Raw genomic sequence first — 14885 nt, forward strand, 5'->3', positions numbered from 1 at the left:
AATAAGGGGTGAATAAATAATGGCAACAGTAGTATTCCGCAGTGCGATGTTCAATAATTTCGAAAAGTCAACCATAATCTCGAAAAAAAATGCCAGAAAATAGAATAATAAACATAGGTAAACGACAAGAATACTCCATAGGAATAAAGAAACAGAAACATGTCAACACAAAGAGGAGAACATATGGTACCCAAGGGTCAAAACCATCTATTCAAAATCCGAAACAGTTGATGAGCTGTATGACAAAAATTAAACTAAAAAATATAATAGCCAAATTAATTTTAGGTAAACTTAACATGAAGGAGTTGAAACAAGATTCCTTGTTATTTCTAGATTTCTAAATTGACAATTTCAGAAAGGAAGGGTAGACATATATCCTGTAAGTGTCGAATACTGACTTGAAGGTACCCTCATGTACTTTTTGTACACCAGCAATGGTATTGACCGAATGTTTGAAAAATAAAATCAACACTTAATGTGATAAAACACAGTAACCAATGGATTAAGTAACTATTAAGTAAAAAAAGGCAACAGTAGGATACCGGCGTTCTATAGTCAGAAATAGATTAAGCGAAAACAAATCCCGGTCACAATAAAACCCTGAGAGAAACTTAAGAGGAAAAATGACAAAACAATAGAAACATTCATATGCAAATAAAAGAAGACAACATACATAGAAACTGACATTTAAAAAAATAGTGGTTGAAACTGTTTTTATGGCTAGCCGAAGCTCCCACTGATATGGTAACATTGATATTACAACTAAAATAACCACGTTACGTGACAGGAATACGGTACTTATAAATGTGTTAATCTATTGGACTTAATAATATAAGTAACACTTATATATAATTAGTCATGACTGGATTAAGAACCATCTGTTTTCAATCACAATCCTGTTTTTACGTTTGTTTTGTGATCAAAAGTAAAAGGTTCCAACGTAGTGTATTGCTTAAATGCAAACAATCAGTATCGAAAATCGAAAGGAAACATACCAAAAATGTATTTAAAAAGAAACCTCAATCAGCTTAAAGATCCGATGTCTTACCTACAATTAAAACAATTAGATCCTATAATTTCGTTTAAATCGCTTTAATTCAAATGTTTACATCTTTTAAAATCGCTTTAACAAACGAAAACATTTAAATTAGGGTTTCTCAAAAACACCTTTCATTAAGTAAAAGAAGCAAGGACAACCTAATTATGTACAATCAGATCAGTCATTTCGACGGTTACTGTAGAAAAACTGTGAGTTCTCAATAACTAATAAAATTAACGGTACCAATTTTCTTGCACCAGATGCGCATTTCGACAACACATGTCTCTTCAGTAATGCTCGTGGCCAAAATATTTAAAATCCAAAGCTTATATAAAAGATGAAGAGCTTTAATCCAAAAGGTCCAAAAAGTATAGCCAAATCCGTGAAAGGAATCAGAGCTTTGCATGAGGGAGATACATTCCTTAATTTATAATAATTTCTCCTATTTTGTAACAGCAAATTTTAATAACACAAAAAATCCGTATTTTCATGCCAGTACCGAAGTACTGGCTACTGACTAAATTAGTCGCTGTAAAATCAAAACACATGCCTTTCCTTTAAATAGACCACAAGATTACTGCGATTTTGTCGGAGTGAAATTCATTATAAAAAGAATTGTTCACAGTTACTATATTTTGATGACTATTCCCTTCTTCAAGTTCATTTCATCGTTACATGTTTCGTATGATGGCTGAAAGGGTGGAAAGATGGACAATATAGACCGTAAGGCAACTGTAATTTAGTCTGAGTGAAATATTCCCAGTTACTATAATCTGATCATCTGATGACTATTTCCTTCTTCTTGTTTATTTCATCGTTACAATTTCATATGATGGATGAAAGGGTGGAATAGATGGACAATTTGTACATGTACGTATAAAAGAATGCAAACGTCTGTTCAAGTTCATGTTGCAAATACATCGACGAGATATTTAGTGCGTTTTTAATCAACGATCATTTTACTGGTGGAAATCCTTTAATTCGACTCATGCAAAGAAAGTCTTTACAGTACCTTTAACATACGTTTTACATACGGGACATTTACGCATTGCTGGAGCACAATCTGTACAACATACGATATGTCCGCATGGTAAGAAAGCAACAGTAGATTCAAACTCTCTACAAACGTTACACTGTCTTTGTTCTTGAAGCTGTCTGTTTTCTTCTAAGATCAAATCAGTGTCTACAAAAAAAGGAAAGACATGTTTGCATCAATACACTTCTCATCTCTTGGCAGTAGCATACCCTCTTCCCCTCAGGATAAGGAACTTTCAGCTTTATATATACAAAATGATATATACGTTCTGATCGTGCATGATCATCCTTAACATACATAAAATGGGTTACTGTTACACATTGAGACTTGGATGGAGAGTTGCTTCATTGACAATCATACCTCATCGTCCTATTTATATATACTAGATTAGTAGGGATGTGTTCCTTACACTTAGAACTGATCTAACATAACTATAACGAAGAACAAATGAAATAGACAATTAATATATTTTACGGATACCATCACGATATTATATGTCTGTTTCACAACTAACTAACGACGTTTCGATTTTGAAGTCTAAGCCCTTAAGATCATATATGTCATCCATTCTGTACCGATTGATTCATATTTTCGTTTGTGAAATTTTATCTTAGTAGGGACTCGGATCCCAGGAAAAAGTAAACTCACAAAAATACTGAACTCCGAGGAAAATTCAAAACGGAAAGTCCCAAACAAATAGCAAAATCAATGATAAAACACATCAAACGAATTGACAACAACTGTCATATTCCTGATTTGGTACAGGCATTTACAAATGTAGAGAATAGTGGATTGAACCTGGTTTTATAGCACTAGACCTCTCACTTGTACGACAGTCACATCAAATTACGTTATATTTACATTGATGCGTGAACAAAGAGTCACAAACGGTGTAATGTATACATTACAGCTGATGCATATCCTGTCGGCGCGACGGGTCTCGCTCTTTCTGATTTCATGTGGTTACCTGGTGTGTTTTTTGTTACATTGATTTGTGTTCTTCATCAATTAAGGAAATTTAATTATTAAAAAAAAACTAAATAAATAGTTATGTCGAAAAGCATATTTGTTTTTCCAATGAATTCCGATTGTGAGCTGAACAATGAGTTCATAAAACGACATAAAATATGATTACAGTAAAACAATCACGCATTTATGGTTTTTAACACATTAGTTGTTAATAGTTATCACTGTGTGGTCGATATTTGTTTTACGTTTACTGCTTGCAATAATGTCACAACCTTACCATCAAAAGGAGCGCCAACCATTTCTTCTGCTGCGCTAGTTTCTGGTACATTTAAAACTTCTGTTGTTTGCTGGTGGTCCTCTCTGAGGAGAACATTCATGATATCTGTTGCTGAAATATGTGTAAAATTGAGAAAGGAAATGGTGAATATGTCAAAGCGACAACCACCCGACCATAGAGCAAACAACAGCCGAAGGCAACCAATGGGTCTTCAATGTAGCGAGAATTCCCGCACCCGTAGGTGTCCTTCAGCCGGCCCCTAAAATATGCATAATAGTACAGTGATAATGGATGTCATACTAAACTCCGAATTATACACAAGAAACTAAAATTTAAAATCATACAAGACTAACAAAGGCCAGAGGCTCCTGACTTGGGACAGGCGCAAAATTGCGGCGGGGTTAAACATGTTTATGAGATCTCAACCCTCCCCCTATACCTCTAGCCAATGAAGAAAAGTAAAAGAATAACAATACGCACATTAAAATTCAGTTCAAGAGAAGTCCGAGTCTGATGTCAAAAGATGTAACAAAAGAAAATAAATAAAATGACAATAATACATAAATAACAACAGACTACTAGCAGTTAACTGACATGCCAGCTCCAGACTTCAATTAAACTGATTGAAAGATTATGTCTTCATCATATGAATATCAGGTACAATCCCTCCCGTTAGGGGTTTAGTATCATACTATCATAAAATATATGAGAAGAACATAACCCGTGTCATGCCAACAACTGTTTTTTTTAGAAATAAATGTGTTTAGTTCCGATGCAAAGACCCTATCAGTGAATCAATGTTAAAGCCAAAATATGCAATCTTTAATGACCTGACAACAGTATCGTAACTATATCCCCTTTTAATAAGTCTATTTAAAGGTTTTGTTAGTTTCTGAGGAGAATACTGACATTTTTGTGCTTTATAAAGAATATTTCCATAAAATTTTGGATGTGAAATACCTGAACGTATAAGATGTCTGCATGTTGAGTTATATTTACGAATTATTTCCTTATACCGGTGATAAAATTTAGTAAATGTTTTGACCAGTTTGTGATATCGAAAATCCTGGTGTAATAATTTTTCAGTAATACATAAATTTCTCTCGCTAAAATCTAATACATTGTTACATACACGAGCGAATCGTACAAGTTGAGATATATAAACACCATAAGATGGTGACAAGGGAACGTCACCATCTAAAAATGGATAATTAACAATAGGAAATGAAAAATCATCTCTTTTATCATAAATTTTTGTATTAAGCTTCCCGTTTATGATATAGATATCAAGATCGAGGAAAGGGCAGTGGTCATTGTTATCATTAGCTTTATTTAAAGTAAGTTCTACAGGATAAATTTCTTTAGTATACATACTGAAGTCGTCATTATTTAGAGCCAATATATCATCCAAATATCTAAAAGTATTGTTAAATTTTTGTATCAAATGTTGTTTTGATGGGTCTTTGCTAATTTTAGTAATAAATTGTAACTCATAACAATACAAAAACAGGTCCGCAATAAGTGGTGCACAGTTAGTCCCCATTGGAATTCCAATAACTTGACGATATACGGAATCTCCAAAGCGAACAAAAATGTTATCAAGTAAAAATTCAAGTGCATAAATAGTATCAAAGCATCCTTCACCTGGAAAAAGTAATGGAAGGTGACCGTTGTTATTCTTTTTTTTACATGTTGTTATAATCTGTGATATTTTTTCATGAATGTATTTATGTAATTCTATGTCCTGAGAAAATCATTCTTCTCTTTTTGAAAAAAGCAAAAACAAAGACACTGTTCCATTCAAGTCTGCAGATAAACTCATCATAGATACCAGGACGATGTTTTGTATATACGCCAGACGCGCGTTTCGTCTACAAAAGACTAATCAGTGACGCTCGAATCCAAACATGTTAACAAGGCCAAAAAAAATACGAAGTTGAAGAGCATTGAGGACATTTTTTTTTTTCGTTTTAAAAAAAACATTATTGGGGATCCTTTACTCGATTTATTTAAGTCAGTCACATTCATGTTAGTATTAGTTCTACTGGTAATTACCGTTTTTAAAAACCACTTCGTCATACGGACATACACACAAGCGACTTTTTACATAACATTAATACAACTCACTAAATTACACCTATCAATTGAACTTCCTCTGGTCATCACTGTAGCCGAACATTTCAATCAAAATTGAGAATGGATATGCATAATGTTTCATAGAAACAACCACCCGAACAAAGAGCAGCAAAAAGTCCAAAACCGACTATGGGATTGAACAGAGCAAGTAATCCTGCATCCGGAGGCGGGCTACAGCTTCCCCCATAAACAAAATTGTGTTCTAGCTCAGTGAAAAAGGACGTTACACTCAACGCCAAAACATAAAATTGAACTCAAATTTAATAAACACACAAGACTGACATAGGCCAGAGGCTCCTGACTTCTTACCCTTCCAGAGCACCTGAGATTACCCCTAGTTTTTTGGTGGGGTTCGTGTTGTTTATTCCTTAGTTTTCTATGTTGTGTCGTGTGTGCTGTTGTTTGTTTGTCCTTTTCATTTTTAGCCATGGCGTTGTCAGTTGTTTTAGATTTATGAGTTTGACTGTCCCTTTTGTATCTTTCGTCCCTCTTTCATACTGTGCGGCGGAGCTAAACATATCGGTTGTTGTCTGCTCTATGGTCGTGTTGTTGTCGCTTTGACACATTCCCCATTTCAATTCTCAATTTAATTGTTAGATCTCAACCCTCCCCATATACCTCTTGCTAATGTAGAATAGAACAACACAAATCAACATGATTATGTTTCCATCATATGAAAATCATGCATATTCCCTCACGTTAGGTCTTAAGTATCATACCATCATAAGAGATATAAAAAGAACATAACCCAACAACTGGTTTTAGAATAGATTTGTTAATTTCTGAGTAAATAAATATTAATTCTAAAATAATTAATGGCCTTACAACTTTATTAGTATAGTTACTATGTCACTTCTGAAATATGATTTTATGAGGTGAATGACGACATTTTAATTATCATTTACCTGAGTTTAGTCTCTGAATTTCACATACAGCATCAACTACTTGATGGCTGGTAAATCCCATCTCTAAAACAGTTCTAGCTGCAATAGTTTGTAATATCCTCTCTGTATGTTCTATATTTGTTGTAGATTCAGAATTATAAGTATTAATCACCCTAGAAGCAGTAGAAGTGGTTCTATCATTATAAGAAACTGTTTGCATGCCCGATGAGGTATTTATGGCTTGTTCGTTTACATGGACACTTGGTGTGCACATACTACTCTGGTCCAAACCGGACGCAGAATCGGGAGCCATGGTTGCATTCTTATTAGATGTTACAGTTCGATCTACTTTATGACTGATGGTGCTGTTTCCTTTAGCTCGTTGATCCTAAAAAGCAATAAAACATCGACTAATATAGGTCTGCATATATCTACATACAAAGTCGTCAGTGCTGATTGCATACAAATCAATAAAACAGGTAATCGCATGAAATATATTTGATTTATAAAACAATTTGAAATACTGTTTGAGGAATGAAAGATTGATTCGCATAAGTATTTTAGCAAATCTTTTTGTCGATTACAGAAGCTGCTCTTGAAAAATACTGGTCAATGTACATTGAAATATATTCAAATAACATTATTTTTTTTCTCGAATGACAAACCTTAAGCACACATCGTATTTCCAAATTGTAATTGTGACAATTAACTCAAATACAGAAGTTTAATAACTCTTGCTATAAATCGCAAAGCTTCCATTCACAATCGTTTAGTTATAATAATGAAGATATTGATATTACTGGCAAAACATTTCGCCTCGAATAAAGTAGCTATGTAAAACAAATCTGCATACACAAATCATGTCATCATTACTGCAGCTGGATGTACCGACAAAACTGATTGAATCGCAATTAAAATTAAATCAAAATGCATCACAAGTAGTGCAAATTGTATATTTCGTGCCCTTTTTAAGACAATTTTTGGCAACAATATTCATAAACAAAAGCAACAAAATGATATTGGATATCCATTTTGTGAAATCGCAAGAATAGGAAAGAATATTTAGAAGGTATAACTTCTGAAACAATTAAAATTGCGCCATAGGAAACTATCCACAAAGGTAACCTTGGAAAATATTCCTAACATTAATTTGCTGTAAATTTGTGAAAGATTTCTTTGGAAACAATTTATTATTTGTATGAAAGTTTAATGACTTTGAAAGAATAACGGCATTTTTTGTCTAAATTAAAAAAAGATTTAACCGTCACTTTATCATACAAATTGGTACAAATACATGTCATCTACAAAATAAAACAAAACGTATTTAAAAAAAAAAAAGACGCCATAAACACGTTTCGATTTAAATCAGTCTGAGTGATCAACTAAATTTTATTCTTTTCAGTTGAAACAGACATTGCCGTTAGCTGAACTTGAATCTATCATTTAAAACTTAGAATACCATGTTATGCTTTTTCAATACAGCTTGTATGAAGTTCTCTCCCTTGTTTAGTTGTAGGAAGCCACATTGCGGGAACCAGCGTGCATGCTCAACCCATGGGTCATCCCCTGCTTCCCAGATGCTCAGTCCTCCGCCACAGTGGAAACATCTTGTATAGTCATGGTACCCAGCAAAAAGGAAACCAGCTAGCGCCATCTCACGTGGTGTTTGGTTCAAATATCCTGGCCAACCTTCATATGAACTTATTCGTATTTGAAGAGGAGAATAATTTACGTATCTTGGACTTTGATTCTGAATATCGATGCCTGCCTGATTATAAGTGCAATTCCTTTCACAATCAGACACTGGAGAATCATTGTTTGTAGACATATTCTGTGAATTGATATTACATTTACTATTGAAATTTTTGTTACTATGAGTATAAGTGTTACATTCATGGCTTTGTATCCTTGGCATTGAAATTTCAGTGGGTTCATCTCTCCCAGTATCATGATGGTCAAAATTTCTAGCAGACGGATTAATATGACTAACATCATGATGATACTGTCTGCTGGTTACATTATTTAACAAAGCAATGTTTTCATTTGAAGGCAACGATACATTTTCTATTAATATATCATTCGAATTAGATGATTGTCCTTCTCTGCGCTCCTGTCTTCTAGTATTTTGCAATTCCTCTTCAATATTGTGACGCCCATCACTATTTGAATCGAGGTCACAGGTAGGAGAGAGATGTCTATGAATATGCATAGGATTATCTCCAGAAATCCAATCGCGGTAAATTACTCCACATCGAAAACATCTAGTTTCAGTGGAATTTCCGGTGGAATAAAATCCAGCTCGTGCAAGACGAAGCATACTTATGTTTATGTTTCGCGGAAAATTACGTAGTGAATATATTCGTAACATTTCAACTGAAATCGAGTCATTAGTTCTTTGACTTTGGCCGTTTGCCATGTTATTGAAGTACTTGTCCATATTTGAAGGCATCACAATCCCAACAGACAATGAAAACGTATAGAACCTCAACAGATCATCCAACACAAACGTTTCACCAGTCTTGTCTTGTTCAAAATGTTTCCGATCCTTTTCGAATTTTACATTGTAAACATTCTGCCCGACTATGAAACATAAATACAGTAATGCAAGCATTAGCTTTCACTTCTTACGAAACCTGTTCTGTACTTCAAGACAACAGCTATTAACTTGGAATAACTTGCAACACCTTGCTATAATTTCAGTCTGTTTCATCATTTGAGTTTTCTTTTCTGTTTGAACTTTTCTGTCAAAATAAAGGTTATTACTATATAGTTCTAATTGTCCACTATCACTATTTGATCGTTTACATATCTCCCATGTTGACCTCTCTGATAAACACAAAACAGAAGTATCACTGTAACAATGTCTGTGAGTGCGATATCTGCATTGAGTCTCCATTTTAGTTTGATGGAATCCTGCAATCAAAGATAAGAATACAATATACAAATAATTAAAAAAAATATTTTTTTTAAATGCAAACGTAGAGGGAACGTATGTCGGTTGTCTCGTGTCGAATCAGAGCTTGAAGTAGTTCATATTCCTAGTGTTTAGCATATCCATTTTAATATTTATATATCTTTTGTAAGAGGAATTTATTAGAGTTCCCAAACTGTTCTATCTAGTTATAACACGTTTTGTAATAATGTTCAGCGCATGGTTTAAACCACGTTTCGACGTTAAAGTCAACTAACGTAAATCAATATGCATAGTCGAAATAAGCACGTTCCATTTGTGTGCAAAAGAGGGCATAGTAACTGATTTATAAATTATTTTTTTTTTTAATTTTCAGTTTTTAACTTTCTAAATCATTAAGACACTAAGGCTGCAATCACCTCAGATTATATCAACTTTAGATAGATTTGGTTATTTTTATGTTCTTTTTGGTCATATCGCTATTCAAATGTTTGTTCTTGTTCAAACAAAACCCTTAAGAACTACATAGATTTATTTGCACTGCCGCAAAATGATTACCCTGTTCGTGATTATCCTCTAAAAGTACGTTTCGGTCATCATTGAACATAAGAGATGTTCGGCTTTCTCATTTACGTTTTGCATAGCTTAAACAATAGCTCAAACCCTTTGAGTATGTGGTCACTGGTCGGATCATACCCTATTTCCTAATTTTTGTATATAGTTCTACCTGGGTTCATTTTTTTGTAATGTATATTACTGCATTTTTTCATGAAAATGAATTGCATAAAGAAAAGTTGCACCTAAAAAAATCCTAATATTCAAATCTATAGTTATGTCTGGTTTCTGAAAATGTTCAGTCAGTCTTTCCTAAATTACTTGTTCATGTTTCATTATTAAAACAAATCTGTTTGAGAAAATAATGGCTCTTTGGAAATTAGCCGATTCAAACATTCGTCCTTGTATTAAATTAATTTGTATCAATTTGCAAATTTTAAGCAGCACGGTTATTTTGGAATTTTGGATCCTCAACCAACTCTCTTCAACTTTGTACTTGTTTGGCGTTATAAATATTTTGATATGAGCGTCACTGGTGAGTCTTATGTAGACGAAACGCGGGTATGGCGTACTAAATTATAATCCTGGTACTTTTGATAACTATTGTGCAATAATTTGATAATTTTGCAAATTACTGCGTGATTTTTTTAATTTAGAAGAAAGACTGTTGATTCTAGAAATGTCTTCAATTTGAACCTTAAAATGATCAAGTCAAAACTGATAATTTACAGTTAATGAAACTACACTAAATCTCAATATTAAACATATCAAATTACAAATTTGAATTGAATGCCCCCACAGAAGAAAACGACACATGTACGTAGGTTATGATGTTATGTAATAATAAACATAATACGCATTTAACTGGTTAGGGCGCATTATACTTATATTAGAAAAATTGAAACCGACATTAACTGCATCTAAACAAAAAAATATAAATGAAGTCCTTTTTGTTTTTTACTTTTTTCAAAAGGAACATTATTTATGTGAATATGCCTGCAAACAAAATAGTGCATAGCACGTTTTCAAACAATGCAATAATCATTGTTATGCTAAAATAGTTACCTGCCTCGGAGTTATTTACCTTAGCATGTCCTACAAATGTATTTTCCAAGGTGAAATTGTTAAGCAAATAAACGTTTTGCTCAGTATGCAGACAGTCGTATAACGAATCGAAATGTGCACCCACTATTATACAATCTTAAAATGTTTAATTCATGTGATCCTCATATTGAACTTCTTTTCTGAAAACTAACGATCAATGTTAAGTTGGAAATTTCCAGTTTATTTATTTTTAGCATAACGTAAATGTCACGTATAGATTAACTTAGTGGTTTGTGGATGAATAATCATTGCATATAATAAGAAATAATGTGAATGTTACACTTAAGTTTAAATATGTAAGCTAATGACAATTGAATACATTAATTACAGTTTTTAACTCGATACATCTTTTTTTTAATTTTAACGTGTTTTTTCTTTTCAATATTCTTTTTTATATCAATTAATTTCTTTGATAGTTGATTTACTTAAATGAAGGGTCGTTTTTTGCTTGCTCGACCATATTTTATAACAAATAGTTCATAAATATTTTGAACGAAAACAATTCAACAAATATCATGAATATTAAGTTAATTATCCACATGGATGACGGCTGGGAAATTTGATCAGCACCTTAGATTAAAGTGCATTTGACAGTTTGACTTATAACAGGCCACTGCAAAAGCAGCAGAAACTTCTTACAATGGTCCTTTAACATCAGAGAGAGTGGTAATCACCCTTCACAACGCATGGGTATCCGTTCCCACTACAGGTGGATTTGTATCAATACATCCAGCACAGTGAATGAGGTGCTCATATTTAGTAAGGTTTTTACCACCAGATGGGAGTGAATGAAACCAAGCCAACCCTTTTTGTTCAGACCGTTTTACATATTACTTCTCAATTTAAAAGACGTATTGTTTCCCCTTTAATAGTTACTGTATTAAAAAAATTTAACAATAAACGTTTTTTTACTGAAGTTTTATTTGACAACTTATCTAAAATTGATGTAATGTTTAGACAAGATATTTTCTAACAACCTTGAAATAAAACTGTTGGAAAATATCTGTGACGTTGGATCTAAATATAGTTGTTTATACTAATTTAACTTAAGACATAAACCCAATATCTGTTTTATTTAGTTCACACTGCCGAAAAACTGGCAATGAACAAATTTGAATAATAATGTACAAACATGCTACTATCAATGACGTGCATCACGTCGATGATTCTTATACATGTTATATAAGCATACAGATATATTTCGTCAGATCACATCATACAGTTGTCAAAATAACCATTTCAAAAATAAGAAAGTTAACACGCTTACGAGAAAATTTACAGTGATTTTAATAATTTGAAGATAGAACTTCTTACAAATAGTTTTATAGATGCTAAGACATGATGCTGAGAATAATAAGCACTACGAAATTAGTGTCAGTCTATGGAAGAAGCGATTCGATAAAAACTTTTCTTATATCAACGAGCGATATTGTCTTATATCAACGAGTTGCATTGTGGGAAATTTCAGACGAATGTCAGCATTTTTACGAAGAAAGGCAGATTTCTAGGTATAAAGTAATGATTCTTTTCTTAAAACAGGGTGACATTTAACACGACATACGTCTGGTGTATAATTTCCATGAATTATTTATGTAATAACAAGCAAGGTGTATTTAAACGAGAAAATTAAATTGTTGAATAAATGCATCATAAATGCACGATTTGTCATTTGTAGATGTACACATTCAATAAATATCAAGTAGGAAATTCAATGGAATGCAATTGAGATGAATTCAATTATTTGCTAAGCCAAAATCACCTATAAGTCAAAGATACAGCTATATTTTATAATATCAATGCAATGTTTGTCTTTAATAGTTATCCCATAAGGACGCGGTGTGTCAGTGTAAGATCACCCCGATGGCCGGAGGCCAGAGGGTGATCTAACACTGACACACCAAGTCCGACTGGGATAACTATTTTACATCCCAGCTGTTTTAGATTAGACGAAAAACCATTTACAATTCATAAAATCTAGTTTAGAACGCCACACAACCATAACAATATACTTTATATATTACTATATGATGTATACCCTTTTTGACCCCCAAACACGATGAGTAGATATCAAACAATGTCAACTCGCCCCACTTGCCAATTGGCCCACACTATATCGCCACTTTATGAAAATATCGTCCCAATCTTGTTTACCGACTTGCCCCACTTTGAAAAAGTGTAAAATCAAATTGAACAATCAGTCTGAAAACTCACAAATTAACGTAAAAGGTTAAAATCCCACTGAATAAAGGTTTGACAACTCGCCCCACTTATAAAAATATCTTGCTTCCTTTAAGTATGTCAAATTACTATTATTTCGTATCCAGTCGTCCTGGTGTAGTGGTATGTGTCGTTGCTTGATATGCTAAAGGTCTTGAGTTCGAATCCCAGCATATCCACTGGATTTTTTCTACGTGAATTTTGATAGATAGTCTTTTCCGTAAAATTAATTATAAGTTTTATAGTGGATTTGACATTCCCGCCAAAATGTTACAGAACAAAGGAAAGCATGCATAACAAAGAAACTCAAACTAGGGTGATCTGGCAGGGGTGATCCGGCTCAGATCACCCCTGTTAGAACAAAGGAGCTGGGATGTAATTTATCATAGCCTTGTTTTTTTTAATATCAAAAATTTATGAATATAAAATGAATACGATGACACGTCACAATGCATGTCAAGAAAACCGCAAACATAATTCACAAACTTAGGTCATGACCGGTTTGAGGATTAATATTACTAAAATTTCGTATCTGTAACAAAATTAACGCTTACATGAACTTATCATTTCGAAAATGTTGATTGACCCTATTGATAGTTGAAAGTGTTAACAACATGATCAGTCAACTGTTTTCAATCACATTGTTTAACCGACTAATTCTATTTGAAGTGATGATGCAATGGCGGAATTTAAATGCGCTTGTAAATAATCTTCCGACCTAGGGGTTGGAAACTCCCCTTTTTTGGCCGTTCAATGCATTTGAATGGGGACATAAGGTTGAACCCTCCTTTATCCTGGGTTAGGAACTCCCTTTTGAAAACGGCTGGATGCACCCTTGAGGTCACACTGCTATAGCCTATCTACATGGGTAATTAGACATTAGACATTAGACATTATTTTATTATACCAATCATGGGCCCTTGTCGGGCAAGATACAAAAACATCATAACACAATGATTATATAAACATTAGTGAAATACACAATAAGTAATACACAAATAATAAATTGATAATATGAGCAATGTAGGATATAATTATGGTAAGAGGCATTGAGTGTAATGAGGCCGATTTAATATTAAAAGAATATGATATAAAGTTTATTAATACGGAAACAAAAAAAGTAAAAATAGAACCGATAATATAGTATCTCATTCTGCAGTAGTTCTCCTCATGACCAGTACACAGCAGTGAGAGACTTTTACATCACAACAATGCAAAGGTCATCAAGGGGAGATCCTTCAGAACTAGCTACAGATACATGAGATTACTCCAATAGTGATTCTCCGCATGACTAATGCACAGCAGCAAGGGTTGACATTGCTACTGGGCAGTATTCATCAAGGGACGGTGCTCTAGAACTCACTATAGAGAAAATATAAAGTTCAAATTACAAGTAGTAGAGGGAGATAAATCCCATTAAAACTTTTCATATTTCTAAATAAACATGCATAATTCTGATAATAAATTCTCATCTTCATTATTCATTAACCATATCAGTTTTTGGTTAGGGTATATCAAAATAGACAAACGATATCATTTCTTAAAAGAAAAAAAAAATTCATTCAAACAATCCAATCCAATACAGCTCCAAATAACAATGAATATTCAAATGGTAAAAAAAATATTCCAAACAAATTAAAATGTACTAAGATTCAGCACCCAAATGACGTTTTGGAGGACTGAAAAGCAGTTATTTATAAGGGGAAATTTTAAAGATTTATAGATATAAGCTCACAGTGAACACCACGCTATATAGG

General features: G+C 33.2%; 1 protein-coding gene across 1 annotated transcript; it reads right to left on the reverse strand.

Moving 5' to 3' along the window:
* Positions 1 to 1245: 1245 nt before the first annotated feature.
* LOC143053766 (baculoviral IAP repeat-containing protein 3-like) lies at positions 1246 to 10972 on the reverse strand. The gene is made up of 6 exons (XM_076226545.1): positions 10892 to 10972; positions 7801 to 9254; positions 6357 to 6729; positions 6076 to 6081; positions 3322 to 3441; positions 1246 to 2222 (listed from the first exon to the last, which is right to left on the reverse strand). The coding sequence occupies exons 2-6, from the start codon at positions 8950 to 8952 to the stop codon at positions 2026 to 2028; spliced, it is 1848 nt and encodes a 615-aa protein (XP_076082660.1). The 5' UTR covers positions 8953 to 9254; positions 10892 to 10972; the 3' UTR covers positions 1246 to 2025.
* Positions 10973 to 14885: the final 3913 nt, after the last annotated feature.

This window comes from Mytilus galloprovincialis, chromosome 12, assembly GCF_965363235.1.
Source record: "Mytilus galloprovincialis chromosome 12, xbMytGall1.hap1.1, whole genome shotgun sequence".
NCBI classification, from domain to species: Eukaryota; Metazoa; Mollusca; class Bivalvia; order Mytilida; family Mytilidae; genus Mytilus; species Mytilus galloprovincialis.